This window comes from Prionailurus viverrinus, chromosome E2 (assembly GCF_022837055.1).
Source record: "Prionailurus viverrinus isolate Anna chromosome E2, UM_Priviv_1.0, whole genome shotgun sequence".
In the NCBI taxonomy this organism is placed as follows: Eukaryota; Metazoa; Chordata; class Mammalia; order Carnivora; family Felidae; genus Prionailurus; species Prionailurus viverrinus.
Window position 1 is genome coordinate 44,989,624 of NC_062575.1, and position 26,522 is coordinate 45,016,145.

The 26,522-nt window shown below is 54.4% G+C and overlaps 6 protein-coding genes across 18 annotated transcripts; 3 read left to right on the plus strand and 3 right to left on the minus strand.

Moving 5' to 3' along the window:
* Positions 1-84: 84 nt before the first annotated feature.
* Positions 85-2,696, minus strand: IGFLR1 (IGF like family receptor 1). 2 transcript variants are annotated; one of them, XM_047836928.1, is made up of 5 exons: positions 2,559-2,696; positions 1,903-2,125; positions 1,248-1,432; positions 543-921; positions 85-459 (listed from the first exon to the last, which is right to left on the minus strand). In XM_047836928.1, exons 2-5 carry the CDS (start codon positions 2,057-2,059, stop codon positions 134-136), a joined length of 1,047 nt encoding a protein of 348 aa, XP_047692884.1. In that variant the 5' UTR covers positions 2,060-2,125; positions 2,559-2,696; the 3' UTR covers positions 85-133. The 2 variants fall into 2 exon arrangements, with proteins under 2 accessions (XP_047692884.1, XP_047692883.1); XM_047836927.1 differs by lacking the exon at positions 2,559-2,696 and adding an exon at positions 2,247-2,388.
* A 164-nt stretch (positions 2,697-2,860) lies between these two features.
* U2AF1L4 (U2 small nuclear RNA auxiliary factor 1 like 4) lies at positions 2,861-5,152 on the minus strand. 3 transcript variants are annotated; one of them, XR_007147509.1, is made up of 9 exons: positions 4,977-5,152; positions 4,743-4,830; positions 4,305-4,371; positions 4,173-4,222; positions 3,999-4,097; positions 3,704-3,837; positions 3,503-3,598; positions 3,254-3,416; positions 2,861-3,136 (listed from the first exon to the last, which is right to left on the minus strand). XR_007147509.1 is itself a non-coding variant. In XM_047836961.1 (8 exons), exons 1-8 carry the CDS (start codon positions 5,018-5,020, stop codon positions 3,052-3,054), a joined length of 663 nt encoding a protein of 220 aa, XP_047692917.1. In that variant the 5' UTR covers positions 5,021-5,141; the 3' UTR covers positions 2,861-3,051. The 3 variants fall into 3 exon arrangements, 2 of the variants coding, with proteins under 2 accessions (XP_047692917.1, XP_047692919.1); XM_047836961.1 differs by lacking the exon at positions 3,254-3,416 and having other exon boundaries at positions 4,977-5,141; XM_047836963.1 differs by lacking the exon at positions 2,861-3,136 and having other exon boundaries at positions 3,263-3,402; positions 4,977-5,150.
* Positions 5,153-5,178: 26 nt separating this feature from the next.
* PSENEN (presenilin enhancer, gamma-secretase subunit) lies at positions 5,179-6,611 on the plus strand. Of its 2 annotated transcripts, none has more exons than XM_047836970.1 (4): positions 5,179-5,328; positions 5,457-5,614; positions 6,057-6,161; positions 6,321-6,611. In XM_047836970.1, exons 1-4 carry the CDS (start codon positions 5,288-5,290, stop codon positions 6,458-6,460), a joined length of 444 nt encoding a protein of 147 aa, XP_047692926.1. In that variant the 5' UTR covers positions 5,179-5,287; the 3' UTR covers positions 6,461-6,611. The 2 variants fall into 2 exon arrangements, with proteins under 2 accessions (XP_047692926.1, XP_047692927.1); XM_047836971.1 differs by having other exon boundaries at positions 5,523-5,614.
* A 1,481-nt stretch (positions 6,612-8,092) lies between these two features.
* Positions 8,093-13,485, plus strand: LIN37 (lin-37 DREAM MuvB core complex component). Of its 4 annotated transcripts, none has more exons than XM_047836951.1 (9): positions 8,093-8,408; positions 11,368-11,443; positions 11,601-11,654; positions 11,970-11,999; positions 12,081-12,166; positions 12,252-12,418; positions 12,964-13,104; positions 13,191-13,264; positions 13,349-13,485. In XM_047836951.1, the coding sequence occupies exons 1-9, from the start codon at positions 8,375-8,377 to the stop codon at positions 13,428-13,430; spliced, it is 744 nt and encodes a 247-aa protein (XP_047692907.1). In that variant the 5' UTR covers positions 8,093-8,374; the 3' UTR covers positions 13,431-13,485. The 4 variants fall into 4 exon arrangements, with proteins under 4 accessions (XP_047692907.1, XP_047692908.1, XP_047692909.1 ...); XM_047836952.1 differs by having other exon boundaries at positions 11,604-11,654; XM_047836953.1 differs by lacking the exon at positions 8,093-8,408 and adding an exon at positions 8,415-8,594.
* A 283-nt stretch (positions 13,486-13,768) lies between these two features.
* On the minus strand, positions 13,769-16,139 carry HSPB6 (heat shock protein family B (small) member 6). Its single transcript, XM_047836969.1, has 3 exons — positions 15,910-16,139; positions 14,769-14,891; positions 13,769-14,655 (listed from the first exon to the last, which is right to left on the minus strand). The coding sequence occupies exons 1-3, from the start codon at positions 16,090-16,092 to the stop codon at positions 14,476-14,478; spliced, it is 486 nt and encodes a 161-aa protein (XP_047692925.1). The 5' UTR covers positions 16,093-16,139; the 3' UTR covers positions 13,769-14,475.
* Positions 16,140-17,216: 1,077 nt separating this feature from the next.
* Positions 17,217-25,882, plus strand: PROSER3 (proline and serine rich 3). 6 transcript variants are annotated; one of them, XM_047836768.1, is made up of 11 exons: positions 17,217-17,313; positions 18,329-18,425; positions 18,736-18,938; positions 19,766-19,887; positions 19,977-20,104; positions 20,787-20,869; positions 20,956-21,095; positions 24,169-24,344; positions 24,462-25,413; positions 25,502-25,583; positions 25,695-25,882. In XM_047836768.1, the coding sequence occupies exons 1-11, from the start codon at positions 17,303-17,305 to the stop codon at positions 25,834-25,836; spliced, it is 2,136 nt and encodes a 711-aa protein (XP_047692724.1). In that variant the 5' UTR covers positions 17,217-17,302; the 3' UTR covers positions 25,837-25,882. The 6 variants fall into 6 exon arrangements, with proteins under 6 accessions (XP_047692724.1, XP_047692725.1, XP_047692728.1 ...); XM_047836769.1 differs by having other exon boundaries at positions 19,995-20,104; XM_047836772.1 differs by having other exon boundaries at positions 19,995-20,050.
* The last annotated feature ends 640 nt before the right edge of the window (positions 25,883-26,522 follow it).

Genomic DNA, 26,522 nt, shown 5'->3' on the forward strand with positions numbered 1-26,522 from the left:
GTGGGATGAGGGGATTCCCGTTGGGTCTTGGCCCAGTTAAGACCGTATTTCAAAAGGGCACCTTAGTGAGGCCCAGAGGCAGCAGGCAATTCATGGGAAACTTTATTGAGGAGTAGGCCGAACAAGCCCCAGATCAGCCAAGTTTGGACAGCACCTGCAGCGCATCTGCCCGCCCCAGCTGGGCCAGGTGTGTGCCAAACTGCCCCAGAGAAGCAGAGGGCTCCCTTGCCACCACCATCTCGATCAGGGCCCGCAGTGGCGAGCGACTGGGTCGCAGTGAGTAGGCAAAGGTGGACCAGGCAGCGGGCACTCCGTACCTCGCCGCCAGGTGTCTCGTGGTGCCGCGTGCCATCCCCCCACCTGGCCCAGGTTCCGGATCCAGCAGCACTATCAGCTCCTCCAGCACCTCCAGCTCATCGAGGAGGCGAGACAGGGGCTGTGATGCCAGACTCGGCAGTTCTGGGAGACAAATGGAGGGGTGAGGAAGAGGAAGGGCAATCTTCTAGTCCACCTTTTCCCTCCCTGGCACGTCCCCGACTAACCTCTGCCCAGGAGTGGAACCAGAGAGACCTTATCCCCTGCATCTGATGCCTCCAGGGAGCCTGGAGAGGACGAGGGCAAGGAGAAGACCGTATGGATATTGGTGTCGCCACAAACCAAGCCGGGGTAGGGATGGAGGACTTTTGCCCGGCGGTGACACCGCTGGGCAAGCAGAAGGATCACTGCTGAGGTCACCAGCAGAACCAGCACCATGAGAACCAGCACCACTGGCAGGGCGAAATTCGGCAAGGCCTGCTGAGTGACGTTGCGCTCAGGTGTCCAGGAGACACTGGAAATCGCTGATGGGCTGGGCTCCTGGGAGCTATAGACTCTGGGTTTCCCAGACTTGAGAGGACAGGGCTCCTTGGGAGGGACCGGCTTCTGCAAATAGGTTGGAGTAAAGCTGGAGGCGTGCCCCACCCACTTCTGCCCCCGCTCAGCCTGAACCTCCCATCCTTATATCCCTCGGTGGGACCAAATCCCCACCTGAACCAGTGACCCACCCCCTAACCCAGGTAGGTCTCCTGATACTACCATTCCCCCAACCCTATTATTCTCTTCAGTGGGACTGCACTCCCTCCCTTAGTCCAGACCCCGCCCACCTAACCCCAAACCACGCCCCCCAGCCCCTGTCCCGCTTCCGACAGGCTGCACCCCTTCCCAGACAGGCTGCACCCCTTCCCAGGCCCTCCGGGGCCTACCCGCACCTCTCTGCAGCGACGCTGGGTTCCGCTCCTGCTCCCTGCGGGAGCGGGGGCCGTGGCTCCGGCGCCACAAGGGCTACATAGCTCCGCATTGTCGGGGTTGCACTGCCCAAAGGGACACTCTTTGAAGGGGTATGTCACGTGGTCGGCAAAATCATTGAATCCGCAGTTTTCCGAAAACTCGTAGTCTGGTGGGAAACAAAGTCTCACGTGTGGCCGCCCAGCCCCTCCTCTTCTGCACTAACGACGCCCTTTCCCCTTTGTCCTATCCCGACCTTGTACTCTACTCACCCACCCTATCAGTGGACGTGCCACCCTCCCCGCACTGGCCAAGCAGGCTCAAGACCCTCTCTACACAGGCCCCGCCCCGCTTCGGCACCAAGCCCTACCCACTCCCGATTTAGCCACACAGCCCACCCTCTGAACACCGCCGAGATCCGGCCCCTCTCACTGGCAGGACCACTTCGCCGTGGCACTAACGTAACCCATACCATCCCTTCCGTCACAGGCTCAGCGCCCCTGCTGTCTTATCTGCATAGGGCCGGCCCGCCCCCACGCAGAAGGAAGCCTCACAGACAATAATCCACAGACCTCGTCCCTTCCCCATCTCCTTATCACCTCCTGGCTCCGCCCTCATACCCCGGCCCCTGCTCCTCACCCGGGCAGGGGGGCGGCCCAAAGCGCTGCAGGCAGCTGCTGCAGCACCGGTTATCAGGGTTCCAGTACTCTAGGCGCCCGCAGTGCTGGGAGGCCTCCTGAGGCGCAGCCTGAGCCAGAAGTAGTGCCGCAGTCAGGAGGCGGCGTAGGGGCCCCATCCGGGCGGGGTCTGTAGCCTGGGGGGCCGTGACCACAGAACTTCCGGCCACAGCGCCTCTGTCACACTTTCCAGGAAACCGGGGCAGAAGAAGGAAGCAGTGATGTGGGGGCTTGGGATACCCAAACCGTTTTGGAAGACGGGGAACCTACCGCCCCCCACCCCCAGCCCCTAGTCCAGCTCCTGACCCGTTATTAGAAGGACCACCAAGGCCTCTAGATTGCTAGAATGAGGACTCAGGAACCACAGAGTGGATTCATATCCCACCGCTGCCATCTTCCTTACCTCTTTTCTCATCCCTAAAGCAGGAGAACAGTACCTGTCTCAAAGGTTTATTTCGAAGACTTAAAACCATTACTAGAAGTAAACTGCTTAGAACAGCACCTAGCATACAGTAAGCTTAACTATTAGGTATCGCGAACTCCCACCTCAGGGGAGCTGGCATGGAGCACCCGGACCTCACCCTCTGGAGACTCCCACTCAACTCCCAGGGGCCTTACCTTAGCTCCTAACCCCAATCTCCTCCGGGCTGGGAATCCTCCAACCTGCCACAATCAGGCACCTCCCCCTTGAGAAGCCTTCGAGAAATGTCCTGAAGTTCCCAGCACAAAAGCGTCCCCACTGCTACGGGTCCCACTGAGGGGTTTCTAGAGCCTTGGGCCCTGAGCCTGCTGCTTTCCCACCTGTTGCTGGAAGTTCTTCAGCTGAAGTTGTGGCCAGAGCCCAGCCCGCTTCCCCTTTTCGTCAGGAGATGCGGGGGTGGAAGGAAACTCCAGCCCACAGCTAGGCTCAAGCTAACAGGTTCTAAACCCTCAATACAGAACTTTATTAGGGGAAGGGTGGTAAAGGAAGGTCCCTGTGTTTAACAGATTAACATCACGGAGCCCCGGAGCCTGGGGAAGACGGCGCTGGGGAGGTAAGGAAGCTTTCAGGAGGTGTTCTGGCCAGGAACATTTATGCCTGTCAGGGGTGGAGGTCAAGGGAGCCAGGGTCTCAGAAGCGGCCATGCCGGTGGTCTGGGGAACGTCTTCGGTTTCTTTCTCGGGGGCGGTGACCAGTATGGGACCTTGGGGGTGACCTGGGAACAGGAGAGGAGAGATGAGGGTTAGAGCTGTGAAAAATGTTGCACACTTCCCCAGGCCTGCCTCTCAGTTCTGGGGTAGGGCAGGGCAGGTGATGAAATAACCAGAGTTACTGAGTGGTATCAGGACAGGTGCTCAGGAACTGATCTCTGGATTGGAGATCCAGACTGGTCTTGGGTTTGGGGGTTTGGAGTTCCAGCTGGTTTTGGGGTTGAGATTTAGGCGCTGGTCCTGGGAAGATGCTCAGAACTAGTCTTAGGATCTAAAAGAGACACGCTGTTATGGGGACATAGGATAAGGTCCATCCCAGGGTACAAAGGCCTTAGGGTATGAGACATCCTGACAAGCTGATCCTGAGGTACCTGCGCCTGGGTCCTCGCCCATACAGCTGACGTCGAAGATTCCGGGAGATGGGCCGAAGGTGCATGAAGTTGCAGAAGCCACCCCGGGTACATTCCCTGGGTAGGGGACAGATGGATGGAGGACGCTGCCGTCGATGACAGCTTCCCAACACACAGGAGTCTGGAACTCCTGGCGCCCATCCCACCCCCGTACTACCATACCCCATCTCGTATTGCCGACAGCACGACTCCCGGAAGTCGGTGACAGGAGACAGCTCAGCATGCACTGCCTGCCCATTGAACCAGCGGTTATTGAGTTCAGCCACTGCCCGCTCTGCATCCTCCTCACGCCGAAACTAAGGGAAAAATCGATCAGGGTTGGCAAACTCAGAAGTCTTTAGGGAATCAGCAGCTCTGGGGCTGGGCTGGATTTGGTGATGGACCTCAAGCTGTGAGGCTTCAGTGGTGACACTGAAATGCCTCCACCTGTAGGCTCTATTGGGGGGAAAGCAGACACCTTGACGTAGACATTGCCCACGAGGTGGTCCCCCAGGTTGTCGCACACATTCATCTCTTCAATCTCCCCGTACTTCTCCTGCAGCTCCGTGAACACCTCCTGCGGAAGATCAGGACGCATTCAGCTGAGCTCCTGGCCCACAGGAAACTCAACCCATCCCTTGCCAACCCTCACCTCGAAGAAGTTATCATAGTGTTCTTGCACCTCCACGTCGCTCACGTGACCTGGAGGAGGGGGCAGGATGAAATCAGGGGGTGGCCTGCCGGGGTCTGTCTGCCCTGCCCCCAAGACCGGCCCCTCACTCACAGTGTGATCCGTCTGCGGTTTGGGCGGTGTTCTGTGGATTCCGGTACAGGTTGAGCAGCACTATGGTCTGAACAGAATTTAAAGGGGGCGGGGGCCTGAGCTCATGCAAAGGGGTGGGGTATGAAGGTTGGGGCTGAGACCAGGCAACAGAGAAGAAGCCTAAGCACCTTGATTGAGCGCATCAGCGATGCTTGCGCTTAAGGAAACCAGAAGAGAAACCTAGCAGTCAGGGACAGCCCAGCAGGGTAGTTCGTAAGTACGGGGGCGTGGCGAGAGGGACCTGAGGGAAGCGGAGGAACCCGCAGAGGCCCGACAGGAAAAAAGCCGGTGGTAAGGTGGGCCTTTGAAATCCGGAAAAGGCGGGACCTCGTGATGATGGACAACAGAAGGGGAATGGCTGGGAGGCGTTAACCCTCAAGGCTCCGTGCCGGGTCTCACCTGGCTGAAAGTCGGTTTGTTGTGAAGCCGGGAGCACCGGTCCCCGTGCCGGCAGGCCCCGATCTTAAAGTAAAAAGAGCAGTTAACCCTGGAAGAGGTGCAAAGACAGAGGTGAACCGAGGGCCGGGGAGGCCGGACACCCCAGAAACACCGCCCAACGCCTCCCAGCCACCAGGGAACCAAATGTCCCGGCCCCGGTCCCCGCAGGGGGCCACTCCCTGCGCCCGTTCTCACTTGTCCTTCTCAGTCCCGAATATCGAAGCTAAATATTCAGCCATTTTTACTCGAACCCTCCAACTCAGTCGGCTCTTTACGTCATTTCCGTTGCTTTAGAGCATTGGGAAGTGTAGTTTGTCGCTGCCTCCCTCCACCGCACGCGCGCCTAGACCGTCTGCTGCGCTTGCGTGTTGGAGACCTGCGCCCTCCCCGCAAAAATCCCGCCTCCCGGAGTTCCCCGAAGGCGCATGCGTGCAGCGTTGCCTCACTGAAAAAGACTACAAACTCCAGAGATACTTGCGGTATCTCGCGCAAACGTCCGGAGTTGAATGTGGCAAAGGCTTCCAAGCGGAGGAAATAGGTTCCACTGGTGAGTTGGGGGTCGGTACCCCAATAAACGTGAAGAGCGTTCAACCCTGTCAGCTTGCTGGTGGGGGCCGGAGTACCCTTCTTTCAGCAAACCCACCCTTCAGTTTTATCTCCGTTTTGTCGTAATAGGGGCGTGGTTGTTCGCGATCCCTGCATCTGTCACCTGGGGTCAAGGCTCGGCTCTTGTCCTTACAGACCCTCGGGACGACTCCGCCTCAGCGCAACTATGAACTTGGAGCGGGTGTCCAACGAGGAGAAGCTAAATCTGTGCCGGAAGTACTACCTGGGTAAGGGCCGATTCCTAGAGTCCCAGGAGAAGAGAGGGGACGGGGACAGGACTAGAGCGCCCGAGGGAAGAGGACCTGGGGACTTGGATTCTTGGGTCCTTAGTTGCGGACTCCTGGGTCTGAGGGAAGGGTCTGAGACCTGAGGAAAGAGGAAGCTGGGGCCTCAATTTCTGGGTCCCAAGAGATGGGGGGAAGCTGTGGGGCTGGATTCTGGGTCCTGAGAAATAGACGATTGAAGAGTCAGATTTTTGGGTCACAGGGAGGAGCCAGAATTCCTAAATCTCTGATAGAGATCTCCATTTGAACTTGGACATGGGAGAGGGCCTTCTGTCCTCTATGTAGAAGTTTGGGGCGGGGGTGAATGTCACTGCCTTTTGTTACAGTGTTGTTGTTTTGTTTTGTTTTGTTTTGTTTTGTTTTGTTTTGTTTTGTTTTCTCTTAGGTGGGTTTGCTTTCCTGCCTTTTCTCTGGTTGGTCAATATCTTCTGGTTCTTCCGAGAGGCGTTCCTAGTCCCGGCCTACACAGAGCAGAGCCAAATCAAAGGCTGTGAGTCTAGGACACAGATGAAGGGAGGCCATTGGGTGTCCAGAGGGAATGATGGAGGTTTCAGAATTCTGGGGCTCCCAAAGAGAAGAGAGGGCCAGTCTGGGGGAGACCAGAGGGCAGTTGGAGGCCAACCTTACCCATTCCTGTTCCTTCTTACAGATGTCTGGCGCTCAGCTGTGGGCTTCCTCTTCTGGGTGATTGTACTCACAACCTGGATCACCATCTTCCAGATCTACCGGCCCCGTTGGGGCGCCCTTGGTGACTATCTCTCCTTCACCATACCCCTAGGTACCCCCTGATAGCTTCCTACACAGGCCTGGGACTTGCTCATTCTCTCATTCTCCCAGGATGGGCTCCTCTACTCTAAGCCCCTCTCAAGCCCCTAAGACTTGTTCCCATCTCCTGTGTTCTTTGCTGACATCCCCCAATAAAGGACTCTAATCCTCTGTATTGACTTCCTGGATCTTTTGGAGGTTGAAGCATAAAATGGTTATTAATATTCAGAAACGTGTATTGAATGCTCACTTTGTGCCAGGCTTAGTGCTTCACACAGTAGTGCAATCCTTCACTCTATGAACCCTCTGAAATAGGAATTTTCCTGCTCAGGAACCCTATTTTACAGATGCAGAATAAGAAAGAAACAATGCTTCCATTACTAGGGGCTGCTATCCTGTCCTGGGGGTGTGTGAATTTGAAAACTCTAATTTCCCACTTGGCCTCAGTACTCTCATCAGAAATGTGGATACCGGGGCGCCTGGGTGGCGCAGTCGGTTAAGTGTCTGACTTCAGCCAGGTCACGATCTTGCGGTCCGCGAGTTCGAGCCCCGCGTCAGGCTCAGGGCTAATGGCTCAGAGCCTGGAGCCTGTTTCGGATTCTGTGTCTCCCTCTCTCTCTGCCCCTCCCCCGTTCATGCTCTGTCTCTCTCTGTCCCAAAAATAAATAAACGTTGAAAAAAAAAAATTTAAAAAAAAAAAAATAAAAAAAAGAAATGTGGATACCGGGGCACCTGGGTGGCTCAGTACGTTAGTGTCCAACTTCGGCTCAGGTCATGATCTCACTGTTCATGACTCGAGCCCTCCATCAGGCTCTGTGCTAACAGCTCAGAGCCTGGAACCTACTTTGGATTTTGTGTCTCCCTCTCTCTCTGCCCTCCCCTGTTCATGCTCTGTCTCTCTCTTTCTCTCAAAAATAAAACATTAAAAAAAAATTTTTTTTTAAGAAATGTGGATATCAATACTACCTCTTAGAATTTATCAGACCCAAAGCATCTGTGGTAAATGGAAGTTTCCCATTTTCTGAAGGAGATGTTGTCTGCAGCAATAGACATAGCCAAGAGCTTTATCAGAGAAAGCTTCCTTGACCATCCTACTTAAAATTTCAATCCTTAACGTTGGTACTCCCTAAGTGCCTTGAGGTTGCATTCTTTCTTTTATTACACTTTTTTAAAACTGTTTTACTTCTTGTAATCTTACATCCTCTGAAATATAAGCTCTATTACGGCAGGAATTTTTGTCGGTTTTGTTCTTTGCAGTGTCCCCCGTGCCTAGAAGAGTGCCTGGCACGCTAATAAATATTTGCTAAGTAAATGGTTGCTCCTGAGGAGAGATTAACAGGTAGCTGGCACCTGGCAAGTGCTCAGTAAGGTTGAACCCGGCCTAACTCCAGACTTGTCTTCTTCTCGGGGGCAAGAAGGACTCCTACGGTTAAATAAATCTTGGTAATAGCTAAATTGGTTTTCCTCAAAGCTCCTAACACTACAAGTTCCGAGAAACCTCACGCAGCCCCTGATCCTACGTCTCCCACCGTGCCTCGCGCGGCGCAGGCGTTGTTACCGTGGCTGTGTCTCGGAGGTAGAACTACACCTCCCAGGAAGCACCGCGGGATGCCGTTGCTTTGTTTCCGGAAACGGGGCCTCAGAAAGGTGGGACTTACAGCTGGGAGCAGATGGCAGCGGTGTCGATTGGTCAGAGACGAGATCGACGGTGGCACTGCCAAATGGGAACAAGCAATTGCCAAAGGGACCCGCCCACAGAAGGGAAACAGAGGAGGTGGCGGCTGTAGTGGCGGTCGCCGCCGGACACTGCTCAGCGCGGGGGACTGGTCGCACACAAAGCTTATCTTTGACCTCTTCCCGTCAGTCTTCGGCCTCCATTTATGACCCTGGGCTCTTTGGCCTCCTCTGACCCAGCTAGCCACACCTCAGACCCAAGCCATGTTTCCGGTGAAGGTGAAAGTGGAGAAATCAGGTGAGGACCCCGAGGTAGGGGGCCTGTAGGGGAGCACCGGACCCATCAGGGTATGGGAGTCCCGATAGATAAGATTATCGCGATCAGACGGACCACGCGACTTCTTCCTGCCGCCCACCTGACCATCGCTATGTCAGGCATTGAACGATTCTTGCCATCTTCAAACCCTCCCGGTCTGTGTTGAAGGTAGCGTTGAGATTGAATGGTGGTGGCTCAGACCGTGTGGCACAGTAAGACCCGGGGATCCTGAGACGTGTGACAATGAAAAGGACACTTCTTGCCTCTGCCTCGGTTTCCCCATTTCCAGCAGTGGTTATGAGTCAAGCATTGTGCTCAGCACTTGAAGTGCAGAGAAGCATTTAATCCTCCCAGTCCCTGTATCCCAGTAATGCTAGGAAGTAGGAAATGTGGTAGATTGGGAAACCGAAGCTGAGAGAGAGGAAGTCATTTTGGGTTGGGTCCGAGCTGATGGGAACCCAGGACTGGCATGTTAATGAGGGTGGTGGGAGAGGCATGGAATCCAGACCCCCAAAAAAGCAAAATGATGTGTAGGATGTTAGATGGTATAAGTTCTAATAAAACGAAACAGGAGAAGGTAAGATCAGGAGTGAGGCAAGGTGGGGCACCTGAGTGGCTCAGTCCGTTGAGCCCTGTGACTTCAGCTCAGGTCATGATCTCAGGGTTCATGAGTTCCTGCCCCACGTCCAGCTCTGTACTGACAGCCCAGAGCCTGGATCCTGCTTAGGATTCATTCATTCTCTTTCTCTTTCTCTCTCTCTCTTTCTCTCTCTCAAAAATAAATAATTAAAAAAAAAAAAAAGAAGAAGGAGTGAGGACAGATGAGGGAACAGCAAATCAGATGTAGGAAATAGCTCTGAAAAGGTCCTGAGGTGCAAGACTCATCTGCCACGTTCAAGGCCCAGCAGAGAGGCCAGTGTGTCTGGAGCAGAGAGAGTCAGGTGGAGAGTGTGAGATGATGGCAAACAGGGAGAGGAAGGAGGACAGTTCTTGTGGTTCAAGTTAGGACTTTGGCTTTTGTTCTGAGGGAAATGGGAAGCCAAAGGAGGGTTTTGAACTGAGGAGTGAGTTAATAAAGATCCCCCCCAAATTCCAAAAAAAAAAAAAAAAAAAAAATCATGAGTGGAAGAGTAAAATATAATGGCCTGACTACAGATGATGGTGGGGGCGGGGGGGCAGGCAGGGTCATTGGAGGCCTGTGAACACCAGGCCAAAGGGTTCAGACTCAGTCCTGGGGAACTACGGAGTGGTGGACTCTTCTATGCAGGGGAGGATCAGGGTGGGTTTGTTTTCCAAAGAGTCTCCTGGGCACGTTGTGCAGGGTAGGTCAGAGGAGGAGATTGAGGCTGGGAGCCTGGGGGAAGGGAGAGAACCAGGCTAGGGAGAGAGCAGAGAGATACTCAGGAGGCCAAGTGGACAGGCCATGGGGTTGGTGAGCTGGGGTGGAGGAGGATGAGAGGTGTCTATTATGAGGCCCAGTGAAGGACTGGGGGAGTGGGGCTACCCCAGAGATGGGGGCCCAGGAAAAGTGGTAAAGTTTAGAGAGACACTAGGCCAGTGTGGACCCAGTAGATGGTAGGGGCCTAGGGGATGTCCAGGGGGAGGTATCCAGGAGACCATGGGATCCCAAGGTCTGAGGTTCAGGAGAGAAGCAGGGCCTAGGGAAAGAGATGTGGGTATGTATGATTTATACCTGGGCTCTTGTCCAGGGCTCTCTGTTAGTATCTCAGCTGCCTGCAGCCCTTCACCCCCACCCTGCCTCTCCTCCGTGCTGTTGGGAATCCCTGCCTCTTTCATCCCAGGGCTGGCAAAGCATGTCCCCAAGCGCCCTTCCAGGCTTTGAGCCCTGGACCAGAGTGATGCTAGGTACTGGCTGGAACGAGAGCAAACACCCCACAAGGGCGAGAGGAGAATATTTATAACATCATCACCTCTTTAAGTTCTATGATGAAGGGAGGCAAACACACAGGCCAACAGAGCCAGGAATGCAGGAAGGTGGGCCCATATCTCATTTCGAACGGGGCAGGGGGGGAGCCAAAAATGGATATTTTAGGTGCAGTCTCTCAATTATTACATGTTGTCCATTTAGATTCAGTTCAGATTTAAAATAACACCACTGCCTCAGCCAAACAGACCACATCTGGGAGCTAGATTCTGCACCCAGTTTGAGTCTCTGCCTTATAACTTCAGCTGTGGAGTGCCTGAGTGCAAATCCTCAGTCCTGCAATTTCCTAGCCTAACTTCTCTGTGCCTCAGTTTCTTCATCCATAAGATGGGGATAATCCTATCTACCTGCCAGAGTTATTGTGAGAATTTAATGGGTTAATACGTGTAATGTGCTTGGAACAATTCTTGGCACATAATAAGTACTCTGTACATCTTATTGTAATTGCATCTTGCTAAGAGATTCATATATAACATAGGTTTGTTTAAAAAAAATTTAACATTTTATTTATTTTTGAGAGACAGACAGAGCACAAGTGGGGGAGGGGCAGAGAAAGAGAGGGAGACACAGGATCTGAAGCAGTCTCCAGGCTCTGAGCTGTAAGCACTGAGCCCGACACGGGGCTTGAACTCAGGAACAGGGAGATCATGAGCTGAGCCCAAGTTGGACACTTAACCAACTGAGCCACCCAGGTGCCCCAACATAGGTTTATTTAAACCTCAAACGGTCCTTGCAGATAGGTATCTTTGGGAGACCTATTTTCAAGTTGAGGAAACAGGCTCAGTGAGGTAAGGTGACTTTGGTCACACATGAGCACGTGGGACAACCCTGGAACCCGGAGCTCTTGCTCATCACGTCAAGTTGTCTTTGCCCACTGCACCGCCCAATGTGCCTGGGCCCGGCCGTAGGCTTGGATGTGAATGTCCTTCAGCCTAGTTGGCTGCCCACCTGCGGTGGGCCTTAGAACCGACTCCTGGTTGGTATCTTCTTCCCCAGAGTTGGAGATGGCCAAGGCCCGGAACCAACTTGATGCTGTCCTGCAGTGTCTGCTGGAGAAGAGTCACATGGACAGGTTGGGACCTAGCCCAGCAGGGGTTATGGGTCATGCTGGGTGGATCTGGGTAGGACCCCAGAGGCTGGCTTAGGGAGGAAGGGGCCCAATGGAAAAGCTACTTGGTGCCTTCCCACTTGCCCCTGGGAACCCTGAGCCCACAGTTCTCTTCCACTAGCAGGGAGCGCCTGGAGGAGGAAGCTGGGAAAACCCCCTCGGACACCCACAACAAGTAAGTTTTGTTAATGGGATCTGTATCTGAGGGCTTGTGCTGGATAACTTCCTTCTTCATCCAGGCTCTGACCACTCTGCCCCACACTTCCTCCACCGCAGTCCTGACCACCCTGCATGTACAGAGACCCTGTGGCAGCAGAAGCTTAGGTTTCCTTATGGTTGGCACTTCCAGCCCTGGAGGCGTGGGTGGGACGCAGGGTCTAAGAGTTCTGTGGGGTCCCTGTGAACATCTCAGTCTCCCAGGGTGCCTTTTGGGGTTTTAAGCAGGCATTTGTTGTAGAATCACCTGCTGACATCTTGTCTCTCCCCACAGGGATTGTTCCATTGCATCTACCGGCAAACGGTAAGGTGGCAGGGGCCCCAGCCAACTGACAAGAAGTCTCCAGCCCCTGCCCTGGTCCTGATGTTCTCCTGCCCCACACAGACCATCCGCCCGCTTCCCCCACCAGCGGAGGAAGAAGAGGAGGGAGATGGATGACGGGCTGGCTGAGGGAGGGCCGCAGCGATCCAGTGAGTAGGCGGTGACTCTAGAGGGCAGGCCATGATGGGGAGCTATGGGAGGATGTTCACACACCTTCCCCTCCCATCACCCTAGACACATATGTGATCAAGCTGTTTGACCGGAGTGTGGACTTGGCTCAGTTCAGTGAGAACACACCATTGTACCCAATCTGCCGTGCCTGGATGCGCAACAGCCCCTCAGTGCGCGAGCGAGAACGCTCACCCAGCTCACCACTGCCCCCACTGCCTGAGGATGAGGAGGTTGGATGTGTGGTGGGCCCCCTCCCAGCAGCCAGTGGGGCAGTGGGTAGATAACCACAGGGTGTCCTCCCAAAGCTAGTGGGATAGACAGGCACAGGTCTCTGTCCCTCAGTGATTTCTGGTCTGATGAGGCACACAGATATGAACATTTTGGCTGAGAGTATGGATGGAACTCCCTAAACCAGACGGATACAGCTACCTGGCCTGAGAGGGAGAGGGAACAGGGTTCCCTTGGGCAGATAGATGTGACCAAAAGCTGGGGGGCTCAACAGGGGTCCTTAGTGCAAAAAGGTGTAGCCACCTGGCCTAGGGGAGAAGATGGGGGTCGTTGGGCTGAGCAGGAGTAACTGGGGGTCCCTGGGCTGGGCAGAGGTGGATGGGGGTCCCTGGATTGGACAGGAGACACTCCTTTGGCATGGCTCTTAAGACAGGCCCCTGTGAGACCCTCATGTCTATTGTCACTGGATGAGGCAGGAGGGGTGAAGTATATAGTGCTGGCCTTCTTTAACTCTCTTGGGCCCGGGGTGGGGCCCTTGTTTCCCCAGAGTTCAGAGGTCACCAGCGGCAAGAGTCGCGATGTGTACAAGCTGCCTCCACCCACAGCCGCTGGGCCATCTGGTGATGCTTGCAGGTCCCGAATTCCATCCCCGCTGCAGCCTGAGACCCAGGGTACCCCCGATGATGAGGTGGGTATGCAAACTGACCCAGGGCTATGGGCATATATTACGAGGCTCGGGCATGGCCACCCAGCCTGGCTTCTCTGTCCACTCAGCCCTCCGAGCCTGAGCCCTCACCATCCACACTCATCTACCGCAACATGCAGCGCTGGAAACGCATCCGCCAGAGGTGAGCATCCCCATCCTGTTCGCACCCCTATGGCCGCTGCCCCAACTGCTGAGTCCTCCCTCTGCTTCTCCACCCCCACCGCAGGTGGAAGGAGGCATCTCATCGGAACCAGCTTCGGTACTCAGAAAGCATGAAGATCCTACGGGAGATGTATGAGCGCCAGTGATGTTCCCCTGCTCCCCACATCCCCCCAATAAACATTCCCCTCCTTCACACCTTCACACTGGCCTCTGCTTGCTCCAGCCTATTCTTCCCAGCCCAGACATAAAGCAGTTGGTACCAGCTCTATCACATTTATTCGGGGAGTGGGCCTAGGTAGTATGAGGGGATAGGGGTGGCAGGGAATTCAAGGAGGGAGAAGGATTGTGGGGAACCGAAGAAAAAGTGGCTGCTTGGTTGGGTCTTGGAAGGTGGATTGCCTGGGATATGTGGTTGGAGACTTAGGGGTTAAGACAGAATGACTGGGGGGTTCTGGGTAGAGTTGGGGATGGGGCTTAGGATATCTGTGCAGAATCTGGGGAGATGGGGTGGGTGTCTGTACAGTCTGAGGCTGAGGGTCCTGCTTGGCCTGAAATAGGTGTCCAGGGGTGGGGGTCGGAAAAGGGGCTCAAGAGTCTGGGGGTGGCTGGCTGGGGTTTCAAGTCACAAGATGGGTAGGGGGAGTAGTGTCCAGTTGGAACGAGGGGGAAGGATCCAGAGTCTTGAGGACCAGGGCTAGATGGTCTGGGGTGGGAGGTCTGGGCAGTCTGGGATATTTGAGGGGTGGAGAGGGATTATGCTTGACTGATCTAGGGGTGGAGCAGGGCTGGCCACACCATAACATAGTGTCAGAGTGGGGAAAGGATCAAAATGGGATTTGGAGATGTTTTAACAGATGAGTCAGAAGGAAGCAGAGGAGGGAATTTTGAGTGGGTTTATATTGCCAAGAAAGTGGGGTCAGTGGGGCTGGGAGACTGTAGGCTGAGGGGTTGTGCTTGTAGGGCCTGGAAGCTAGGGAGGTGTCAGGGGGTTGAAAGCTGGAGGGGGTATGAGAGTGGGAGCGTCAGTAGAAAGGTCTAGGTTACCAGGGCAGAGCCTAGTTGAGAAGGGTCAGGGTAGGATCCCAGATTGGGTGGGTGGTTTTGGCGCGCTCAGGACATCTGGCTGGGCGGAGTCAGGTCGGCTTTAAAAGAGGGGGCCAGAGGCGGCTCCCAGGGTTCAGGCATGACCGCCTACTTGGCAGCAGCCTGCGGCGGCGGTGGAGCCTGGGCCGTCGCCTGGGCTGTCGCGGGAGCGGCCTGGATGGACAGGACGCCCTCAGGAGACAGCGCAGACGTCACGGCGGCAGGGTCCACACCAGGCGGCAAGCGGTAGCGGCGGTGGAACTCGCGTGCGATGTATCCATGCTCATCCTGGAGAGAGAGAGAGATTTGAGTGGCTCCGCCCTTTCCCTATAGACGCCCCGTCGCTCCGGCCGGTGGGTCCCGCCTACGCATTCTGGTCCCACCCCCACCAGCCGGCTCACCGGGCGCTCCTCGTGGCGCGCATGCACCTCCACGTGGTCGCCAACCACCTTGACGGCGATTTCCTCTGGGGAAAAGTGCTTCACGTCCAGCAGCACCGAGAAATGCCCAGGTTCCGTCGGGACCTAAGCACAGTCGATCGTCATGGCTGGGGCGGGGGGGGGGGGGGGGGTGGGGGCGGGGGGGGAGGCTCCCAGGGCCCAGCAAGGCCCCTCCCCCCGCCCGTTCCGGGGCTGCCCCTGCCCCAGGCCTCCGGAACTGGGCAGTCTCCCTTCCCACTCCTAGCCCCAAAGGATGTCTTCACCCGGAATAGCTGGGATCACCCCTCCCCCTGTAATCACAGATTTTCCTCTCACACAGACTGATGAGGCCCTCTTGTGCAAAGTCAGGGACCTCGGCTCTCACAGGGTAACCCTGCCCCCTCCCCCAGTGTCAAGGACCCATAGCGAGCGTATCCTTTGGACACTGAGTCCCCAGCCCCCTTCCTCTCAGAACTCCTGGTGCCCTTATTGTACCCCCTCCTCACCACCACCAGAAATTGCCAAGATGCCTCTTCCCCCAGCCTCCAGAGTCTTCTCTTTACCCTCCCACTGGAGTCACGGGGCCGCTTACGCCCTCAACAGTTACCAGTATTCATCCTCCACTTCCCCGAGTGGCCAGGCCCCCCTTTCTCAAGTCACAGGACCCTTCCTCTGTCTCGAGACAGAGGGACACCACATACAGTCTCCAGTCTCCAAACTCTTCTCCGAAAATGACAAAACATTCCTTCCCCTCAGTAGTCCCTGGGAACCCACACGCCCCCTTCAGAATGACTGAGCGCCCCCTTTTCCCCGGATCACCGGTCTCCTTCAGCCACCAACGCTCCCCCTCGGAGTGACCGCCGCACCCTATCAGTGACTCAGCCATTCCAGCCCCTCAGAGCTGAGCCCCTCCTCAGAGGGTCAGGGACCTCCCACCCCCTTCAGTAATCCGACCGCTAAGATTCCATACTCCGGCAACTCTAGAAGCCCCTCTGAGTGGCCGCACTTTCCACCCCGCTCAAAGTCAGGGGGCAAGCCTGCCTCCCCCTCCCCCCCCCTCAGGATGACCGGGGCCCCAAGCCTTGGAAGTGGCCGGGTTACCGCCCTCCCCCAGGCCTGGCACCTGGGCGGCAGGCAGCGCCACGCTGGGTGCGCGCAGGTAGTAGGGGGCCAGCGTGGCGGGGCAGAGCGCAGCCAGCTCGGCTTCCAGCAGCCCCTCGCCGAAGCGCTGGTCGAAGAGGCGCCCGGGCAAAGGGGCCGAGGCGCGGCGCAGCCAAGACGGCTGCACAGGCACGGGGATCTCCATCCTGCTTCGCCGCCGCCGCCGCCCCTAGGCTCCGCAGTGCCCCTGTGTGCGCGGCAGCCGCTCTTATAGTACGCCTTGTGTCCGCCCCTCGGCGGGCCGCCCGGGGACACTGGGACCGCGGCCAGCGCCGGCCATTAATAGAGCCTTATTTAGAAAGCCCAACAATGACTTGGCCATTTATTAAGCGCCTGCTGGATGCCAGAGGTGATCCCCCAATTTCCCAAAGGGGAAACTAAGGCTGAGGAGGCGCAGCCTTGCCGAGTAGGTAGAACAGCACGGTATTTGGGACCCAGGGCCACCGCGCGGTTCGCAGTCCCTTTAATCCATTCCCGCCCCGCAGGCCGCTCCGGGGATGACGTAGATGGCGGTCTTAGGAGCAGATTCTTGGGTACAGGGAATGTGATAGCCAGCCAGGCTGTCAGGAGGACACAAAACAGACCCTACTCCCATCTCAACAGGGCCTTGGGCCCAGCCCCCCGGCAAGCCAGGCCTAATTCTGGGCCTCTGACTCAGCCTCGGGTGCCCAGGGTAGTGGGGTCTGCCAGGTGAGCAGCAGCCAGAGGGCGCGGGCACGAACAGTCCAGGCTGGCCCCCCAGGGGCCGCGCGCCGGGCCCAAAATAGCTCATTTTGATCCCACCATTTCGGCTAGCAGCCCAGGCCTGGCACTTAGTGCAACCAGCTGCTCCTGCAGCAAGACAGAAGTGGTTAATGACCCCGCGGGACCGGTTGGCTGGTCCGACGGATGAAGGGGCTTTGGTTAGAGAGGGGACGGATTCTCTAATTGCTCTGCAACGCGAAAAGCGGTAGTTATATTGGAGTCCATTTCTGCAGCAAAAGGGGGCGTGGCTAGAACACCCCGCTGGATAGCTAGTGTACTTTGGAACTCTTCCTAACCGCGAGCTCACCCTCAGATCCTTTCCATTGGTCCACAGCCTTGCCAATTACTGCCGCACACTACGATTCTCCAATCAAACATGCTCTCTCAAGTCAGACCGACAATACAGCCAGTTGTGAGACATCTCCCTTTGGCCCCTTTCCAATTACTTTTATTTTCCTCTCCATCATTGGTCGCTTTGGAGGCCGCTCTCTTTAGCGTCGGCACTCCCAGAAAGGGGCGGGCCTGACAAAGCATTGCTAAGCGACCAAGCTGTGCGCGGGGTCAGCCCAGTGAAGGAGCTTAGCAGGCGGAAGCGCCCAGGTAGCTGCGGGATGGACCGCAGGTGAGCGATCCTTCCCGGGGACCACAGGAGGCCTGGGGAGGACCTAGAGTGAGATTAACACAGCCTTGGGTCAGATTTGCTAGGGTCCGGAGTCTCTTTCTCAACCGCATTGGAACTACAACTCCCAAGATGCCCCACATCCTTTGGCTGCTCCAGCCTTGGACTTCATCATCTCGGGGGTCCCGTAGCGTTTTATGTTCCTCTTTCTAAGTGGCCCCAGGACTTTTCATTTTCCTCTAAAGATGCCCAGTGTCCTCTTGGAAATTAAAAGTTTTAATTTTAAAATTTCCCCCAGACTCCTATGGGTGTTGGTTTTGACCTTTCTTTTTCTTGCTTAAGGCGGAGCCCAGTTACGGGGACTGTAGTCCATTTACTGTTTTCTCCTCAGTGTCCCAAGGACTTATGGGAAATGTACAGTGATAGGTTTTAGGCTTGTTTCTTTTCTTTTCTTTTCTTTTCTTTTCTTTTCTTTTCTAATGTTTTATTTATTATTTTTGAGAGAGAGAGAAAGACAGCATGAGCAGGGGAGGGCGGGGGCGACAAAGAATCGGAAGCAGGCTCCAGGCTCTGAGCTGTCAGCACAGAGACCGTCTTGGGGCTCGAATTCACAAACTGTGAGATCATGACCTGAGCCGAAGTCACGGATGATGCAAAAGAGATACAGATGCCCAGCCTCCTTCCAGATATTATGATTCTTTTGGCCTAGGGTGATGACCTCGCATCTGTATTTTTTAAAGTCTCCTAGATTGGATTAGGGTTAAGAGCCACCAGTTAGCAGTTCCTTGGTTTTCTGAGACTGCTTCAAGGGCTGGTGGGAATCGAGCCTCTAGTATCATTATCTTGAATGTGCAGTGGCACTTCATGGGAATTATAGTTCATCTCTTCCAGTAATCTATGGGAATTGTAATCTGGTTCTGCCCTCCTCTTCCAACCTTGCAACCCGACTCCACCCCGCAACCCCCTAACAGGGCTGCACTGACCATGCTCCGCTTGCAGCCTTACTCTCCCCTTGCAGTCTGCCAGTTTTCGCAGTCGGAGACAGCCCCTTTGAGGATACTCCCCTGGATCAAAGCCACTACTGGCGATCCCGAAGCCAGACCTGGCACCCCAAGGTGAGGACACCCCATAGAGAGTGCTGTATGTGAGCCCAGTGGTGAGGGAGTGACTAGAGGGAAGGAGGATATGTGATGAGAGATAGGGGTAGGAAATTAAGAGACAGTCCCTCCTGCCCTCCCTACAGCTCTGCCCTTACTCAGTCCTCTGTCACCTGGATCCCCTGTCATAGCCCCAATCACTGAGTTGTTGCCATTGTAGGATGTGTTTCCTCCCCTCTGGACTGAGACACGCTTCGTGTGTGTCTTCGTTCCCCTACAGGGATGACCCTTCAGCCCTCACTTTCTTCTTCCCATCTCCATATCTTAGACCCTGAGCCTGTCCAGATCCCAGAAGTCCAAGCTCCCCAAAGTTCCTAAGGCTCTGGCCACAGGTCCCAACTCCTCTGAGCTGTTTGAAGAGTCCTGGCCATCCAGCTCAGAGACCCCTTCCCCACCTAGCACCACTGAAGAACAGAAGGGAGCCTCCCCAACACCCACCCTGGTTGACAGCCGGGAGTCCGTGGTGGCCAAGTAAGTACCAGGAGCCCTGGAGGGAAAGAAGGGTTTGGGTCAGGAGGGGGCAGGCATCCCATAATAATCATCATAGCCAGAGTTGTTAATGCAGCACTTTTAGAACCACACTTCATGTGTGTTATTAAGTGCTCTGGAGCGAGGCTGCCTGGGTTCAAATCCTAGCTCTGTCACTTACCCTCCAATCTGGGCCTCAATCTGTAAATTGGGATATTAATAGCATATATCCCCCTGGGGCTGTCTTAAGCTTTCAACGAGTTACTGTCTATAAAGCTTCTATAACAAGTACTATAACATAGTGAGTACTTAGATTTGTATGCTACAAGTTCAGCTGCTTTAATAAAGAGTACCAAATTAATTGGGGCTTAATCAAGAGAACATTTACTTCTCCCTCACCTAACAGTCCAGGTAGAAGCAACCAGGGCTGATATGGCAGCCCCTAGTTGAGATGTCAGGGACACAACACAGTTTCCTTCTATCTTGTTGCCTCCCATCACTAGGCTGTTGCTCTTTCCTTTATGGACCAAAATGGCTCCCAGCCACATCGACTTTCCAGAATCACATCTCCTCATACCCTGTTGGTCAAGAATCTAGTTACATGACCATAAAACTGTAAGGATCCCTGATAAATATACCTGTAGAAGACCTGTCCAGTCTTATATAGTCCTATATAATATTGCATTATTATATAAGAAAGGAGAACAGATGTTGAGGGACAAGTAGTAGGTACTTCCATGGTACTTGATAAACGTCACTATTGTGACTGTTATTGTCATTATTATTTGGCTCCACTCGTTCACCCACCTCCCATTCTCTGATGCTCATAGGTACATAAACCGGTTCCGCCAGGCTCAGCCTACAAGCAGAGAGGAACGCCAGCCTGCAGGCCCAGCTGACTTTTGGTGGCTGCGGCCTGAATCTCCAGACACCAACAGTCAACTTGCAGCAGGTACCTGCTTCAGTCCCATCCACTCCCAGCTGAAAACCTTTCCTGATCAATCAATGTCCCCAGCAGACATTCCTCATACCCCACCAAAGTCAACTGGGGCTTCTCAGCAGGAGCCCGTGAACCAGAAGGAAGACCCGACATAGCAGTCTCAACTCTTGCCAAGGTGATGAGCACATCTCAGGCTAAGGCTGTGGCCCCCCTTCAGGAAATGAAGCAGGTGACATCCTCATCCACTTCCTTCCCTCTGTACCTGAACTGACAGCTCCAGCCCTAGGATAGACTTAGAGTCCATCCCAGTTCAAGGAAGCTTAAACAAAAAAGAAGGATTCGTTGGCTAATACAATCAAGAAATCCAAATGTATATGCTCTCAGGCATGGCTGGATCCAGGTGTTTGGGCAGTATTAAGAGGAACTCAACTCTCTTGAATCTCTGTTCCTCTTTGTTGGGTTCAATCTCAGGCAGGCTTTCCCCATGAAGTCACGAAGATAGCCTTAGTTCGCTCTAGGTTTCTAACTTACATAGTTAGTTTAGCGGAAAGAGGAGGATTTTCCAATAGTTCCTTCCAGAGCACCAGGGCTTACTCTCATTCGTTCATCTTTGAGCCAATCACTGTGGAACCAGAGGACAGATTGTTGCCATTAGCCAGTCTTGGTCAGGAAGGTGAGGTCAACCCTTCTCCCACAACAATGACTACAAGGGGGGGGGGGTGCGGAGGGGCGGGGGGTGGATCCACAGAGGAACACTGGGTCCCCCTTCCCTGAGGAGGAGGAGCAGATTCTAAGCCAGCATGTGAGGGTACCAGGTGGAGTGCAGACTGGACTTCGGGCCCTCTGTCCAGAGACCCTTTCCTAGCACCCTTTGAGGTGGGGGCTGGCCTCTGACCCCTGTCACCTCACAGAGCCTCAGCACGTGGAACTCACCCCTGCTGGACCTGGAGACGCTGAGCCTGCAGAGCAGAGCTGCCAGGCTGCTCAAACGCAGGTGCCTTCCCTGCCCTCATCGTCCCCACTCCTACAGCCCACTGCCTCTGAGACCTCTGTTGCCTCACTTCTGCTTTCTCCCTACAGCAAGGCCTCAGTCTCCTCCTCCTCACTCAGCCCTAGCGATGCCAGCGGCTTCTCATGCCCCGTCAGCTCTGAGGGCCTCTCTCCCTTCTCCATGACCTTCACCCCTGACTCCAGCAAGGGCTCTGACCCCAAGGCACACGGTAAGTTCTGAGGCCACGATTGAGAGCAGTCTGGATGTGAATCCCAGCTCTGACATTTACCAGCTGTGTCACCTGGGACCTTTCTGGGCCCCTCTGTTTCTGCAGCTTTAAAACAGGGGTAATAAATGAGTTGGTGAATGCAGGGTGCACTTACTGCCGGTCTGTGAACAGTACCTATCATTAGTATGGCAGGCTCTCTCCCTGCATCCCGTTTGCAGTTCTGAACACAGATGTCCAAAATCGGAAATTAGCTCTTTGCTAATTTGGCACCATACCTGATTTGATGCAAAATCTGACCTGAAGAGTATGAAGGCTGTTTATGATCTCTGTGTATTTCATTTAGGGTGACTAGTCGTACAATTTTTGCTATGGTTGTGTTACATTGAACCACATGAAAATCTCTGTCTTTGTAAGTAAAAGGTGGTTGAATATTGGCAATTTTGTGTTGTTCAGCGAAATGCTACTGTGTTTGAGTGTGGTGTACTGACCCAGCCCCCTGGCAGTGCTGTTCACATCGTGTGACTCTGCTAAAGCATGCAAACTGTTGAACTCTCCATTTCTGCCGTCTGAAATTTTCAGACTTCAGAGGCGGGATGAAGGACCTGGGTTACTAGTGTCATCATTGTTGTTACTGTTACTCCATGCCCAGGTCCTGGGATGATGCCGTGGTGCACAGAACAGATGCTCTGGGTGTCTCATGGGGCTTAAGTGAGCGGGGACAGGCAGGCACAGTGAACAGACAGGCGTTCGTGCCTGGTGCGTGACCCTGCCTCTTTGTCTGATTCTTTGCTCCTTTTCAGCTTCACCTCACCTTTTATTCACCTTTCCTTCCTAAGCCTCAGTTTTCTCATCTATAAAATGGGGGTAAAACTAGTATGTACTTCATGAGTCGTTCTGCAGAAATGTATTCATTCTTTCATCTAAAAAACATTGAATACCGGGACGCCTGGGTGGTTCAGTCAAGCATCCGAGTTCAGCTTAGGTCATGATCCCATGGTTTGTGGATTCAAACCCCGCGTCAGGCTCTGTGCTGACAGCTTGGAGCCTGGAGCTTGCTTCAGATTCTGTGTGTCTCTCTCTCTGTCTACCCCTCCCTTGTTCATGCTCTGTCTCTCAAAAGTAAGTGTTAAAAAAAAAAACAAACACAAAAAACATTGAATACCTGTTGTGGATGAGGCCCTGTGAGTGGGCTTGGCGATTCCACAGTGAACCAACCATACATGGTCCCACCTTCATGGTCCTCATAATATAGTCAGTGTAGGGCAGAAAATAGCTATATAACCCCACGAACAAAAGTGAAATGTAAGCAGAAATGAAGGGCATGCGATGGTTGTGATGCTGGGAAGTCACAGAAGGCCTCCGGGGAAGAGGGGCTATCTAACTGGAGACTTGAACAATGATGGTGGAGACAGTAGCCCTCTAGCATGTACTCAGGACCTGAGGTGGGAGGGAACATGGTACAGACAATGGACTAGAAAAGGCAAGGGATGCGGGGGGTGAGAGTAGTGTGGGGTAAGGTGGAAGAGATTGGCAGGAGTCAGATTACATTGGGCCAGGTAGGCACAGGAGGCATTTGGTCATGATCTTAGTACTAGGGAGCCATGGAGGATTCTGAGCAGGGAAAGGATGTGATCTAAGTTGGGGATTAACAGACTCCCTCTGGCTGCTGTTGACCCCCTAGTGAGAGATGCTGGTAGTTTCACTTGGGCCAGAGCCTGAGGAGCAGAGTAGAGGGAAGTGACCAGGTTTGGAAGTAGAGTCACAGGATATAGAGGGGAGTGAGGGAGAGAGATCAGGGTGACACCCCCCTTTCTCTGTGCAACATCAAATGACAGGTCTTTTAAGAGACAATGGTAGCCCTACTGATCATTATTGATGAAGTTATGCTCTGAATGATCGGAATGATATCCATGTCCATTTGCCCCACTGAACTGAGGACAACCAGTGGCCTTACCCTTAGTCACTGCGGTATCCCTAGCACGGGTCTGGGCACTGCAGTTCAATATAATCAGTTCATTTGGCATTTATGCCACAGATACTGGTGGCACCAGGCCTTGTTCTTGACACTGGGGATATGAGAATGGTCAGACAGAAATAATCACTGCCCTTGTGTAGCTGCCAGAGATACATAAACAAAGAAGTGCCATACTGAGTATGTTAGAATGTGAAAAGTACTAAGGAGAAAAATGGAACAAGAAAGAGGATTGGGAGTGGTAAGGCTGGGGGTTGTTGTGGTTTTAAATAGGGTAGCCAGGGAAGACCTCACTAAGAAGGTGATACTGAGCAAAGATTGGAAGGATTTGAGGGACTGAACCCTGTACATGCGGGAGGGAACAACATGACAGGCAGTGGGAACCACAAATGCACAGGCTTTTGCTTTTTACCAGGACAGGTGCAGCCTGGGGAGGGTTCTAATCCAGGAGGGCCCTGATCTGACTCAGGTGTTCCCAGGGTCTCTCTGGCTGCAGGGTAAATAGATTGGGAGGACAGAAGTAGAGAAACAAGAGAAAAGGTTCCTGTTGGGTTGGCCCCAGGTAAGGGCAGTAAAGAGGGGGAGAAGTGAAGGGCCCCTGGGTGGCTCAGTTGGTCAAACGTCCGACTTTGGCCATCATCATCTCACAGTTCATGAGTTCAAGCCCCATGTCAGGCTCTGTGCTGACAGCTCAGAGTCTGGAGCCTGCTTCGGATTCTATGTCTTCCTCTCTCTCTGCCCCTCCCCACCCTCTCAAAATGAATGTCTAAAAAAATTTAAAAAAAAAAAAAAAAAGAGGGGGAGAAGAGGGCAGATTCTGGAGCATCTGTCTTGTTTACTGCTGTATCCATAATGTCCAGGCACAAAGTAAGAGCTCAATAAATACTTGCTGATGAATAAAGAATTGTATGATGGCAGCTTGAGAAGCCCAGGAGTGCTCTATCCCTGACTCCGCTTCTTTTCTCACTTCCTATTTGGATGAGGAGTTGGGACATTATCTGGAGAGCTTGTCTGAATAACTTTCTGGTACAGTTAAAAGGTATATAAACAGACTGTCCTTGGTTTGCTCATCACCCTAGCCCCTCTCTGCTTACCCCACAGGAACACCAGCACATGCCCCCATCCCTGCTCCAGCCCCGATCTCCTCCCAGGCACCCTTGCGTCCAGAGGATGACATTCTATACCAGTGGCGGCAGCGGCGGAAGCTTGAAAGGGCTCGAGGAGGGCAGGGTGATGGAACCTGGGTGCTACCCCAGACTCCTGCCCTCACCACTCCAGTGAGATGGGGGAGGGAGGAGCTTGAGGGGGCTGGAGGGAGGGGTGCTAAGGAGAGCTGGAGGAAAGAGGAGCCTGGAGGCGACTGAGGACCCTTCTACCCTTTCTCTTTATCTCAGGTCCCTGTCCCTGTTTGTCGACAAGCTCCCGCTGCCCCTGCAGAGTCCCTTGCTTCCTTGGGAACCCAGCCTAATTGCGTCCCACTTTGGAGCAGTGTGACCCGGCCTGGTCCCCTGGAGGCCTTCTATATGGAGAGGCCTCCTATTCCGCCAGGGTTCTCTCCACACATGTTTTGGGGCCCCAGCCCCCATGGGTTCTTCTGGGCCCCGCAGCCTGGTCCCTGGGTACCTCTCGGGGCCATTCCTCCCACGCCCTTCGCCTCTACCCCTGCGCCTCCGGGTTCCACTCCGGTGCCCCAGGCCTCCACCGCGGCACCTTCAGCCTCCACGTCCCCGCCCCCAGCCGCCCCCCAGGATCCGCCCGCTCTTGCGCCAAGCTGCCCCGCCCAGCCTGAGAAGCAGGGCCCCAAGCCTGGGAGTGGCAGAGCCCGGCGCCGCGAGTCCGCTGGGAGAGTCACGGCAGCTGACGAGGGTCCTGGCCTGCAGCTCAGAGGCGCCCTGGGCCAGGTAGTAGCCGCGCGGCTTTTCCCGGACAGCCTGGAGGACACGCCCCCTCACCTTGAGGGCCTACCTCTGGCAGAGACTGAATCTCAGAAAGTCAAGGCCACACAGCCCCAAACCAACGTTACACCCCCTCTATCTGGATCCCATTTTCCCAAAGAACAGACCCCGCCCAGTCGGTCTAAAGCAGAGTCTCGGATTGCCAAGGCCAAGCTCCCCCTAGCGATGTCGGAGCCGAAGAAGGACAAAGACACTCCCTTGGCTGAAGCTGGGTATCTGAAACCCAGAGTCCCGCCCCCTCCAGCTAAGGAGGTGTCCGCTTGCATCGAGGCCCCGCCCCCTTCCTTCAGGGCGGGGTCTCTGGAGGCGGTGGCTACGCCCCCGTCCGCTGCTGACCACGCCTCCTCAGATCTGCTCTGCCAGGCCGCCCGACTTCTAGAGGCTGCAGAGGGTGAGCTGATGTGCGTGGCTCCCCAGATCTGGATAGTAGTCCAGCACCCCACGAGTCAACCTCTTGGCGCTCCCTCTGTTTCCCCTAGACTCTGACGGCAGCGAGTTCCAGGACGACCCTGTACTGCAGGTGCTAAGAGTTAAGAGGGCCGAACTGAGGCTGCAAAAAAGGTGACCATCACCAGGATCTACAACACGCCTTTCCCAGAGCCATCCACAACCCCAGACCCCAATCCTAAGCACATAACCACCTCAGCTTCTACAACCCCGGATTTTTTGCAGGAAAGTGGCCGCGCAGTTATCGCTCTTACTGGACCACACTGAAGACCAAGCGACTTGGTCTCCTCCAACCAGATCACCTTCCAGGTCCCCAGAGAGGCGACTACAAAAGGAAGGAGCTTCTCTTGAGACCAGACGACGCTGAATTATACAAATTGTATTTTTCCCAATAAAATATTTTTTTCAAGTTACTTAGTTTCTCTGAGAGTGTTCTGGAAAGGCTAAGAGTCGTGCTAATTAAGAGAAATGGCTTCCTCCCTCCCCCTATCCGAGGTACCTCTGCCCTGCCCCACCCCACTCTAGTTCCTGACCATTGGCACAAAATCTCTTCTGGTTTCCTCTCTGAGGAATCCTCTCTGAGGTCAGGACAGGGAGGGGTTCCAGGACAGATTTCAGGCAAGACTGGACTTACCTTAGCTGACTCTCAACTCGGAGTGGATCCTCCTGTCTCAGCCGAGACCAAAGGGCTGTCCTTTGGGTATGAAACTAATGGGGGTCATCAGAGTGCTGGGCAATGGTCAATCCTCAGTCCACACCCTGCTTGAGCCAGAAGCAGCATTTAGTGTGCTGATACCTCCCTCCCTGAAACACCTCCTCCTTACCCTTCCAATGCCCCACCCCACTCCTCACCTCTCTGGTCACACCTTGTCATTGCTCCGACCTGTCACCTTAGCATGTCCCAGGTCCTTGCCTTTAACTATCTGTACTCATTCTCAGGCATCTCTAGCCCATCTCTATTCTAATAGTCCCCAAATTCCAATCTTCACCCTAGACCGGGCCACTGAACCTCAGGTTCCTGTATTCCGCTACCTGCTCCATTCCTCACCATTT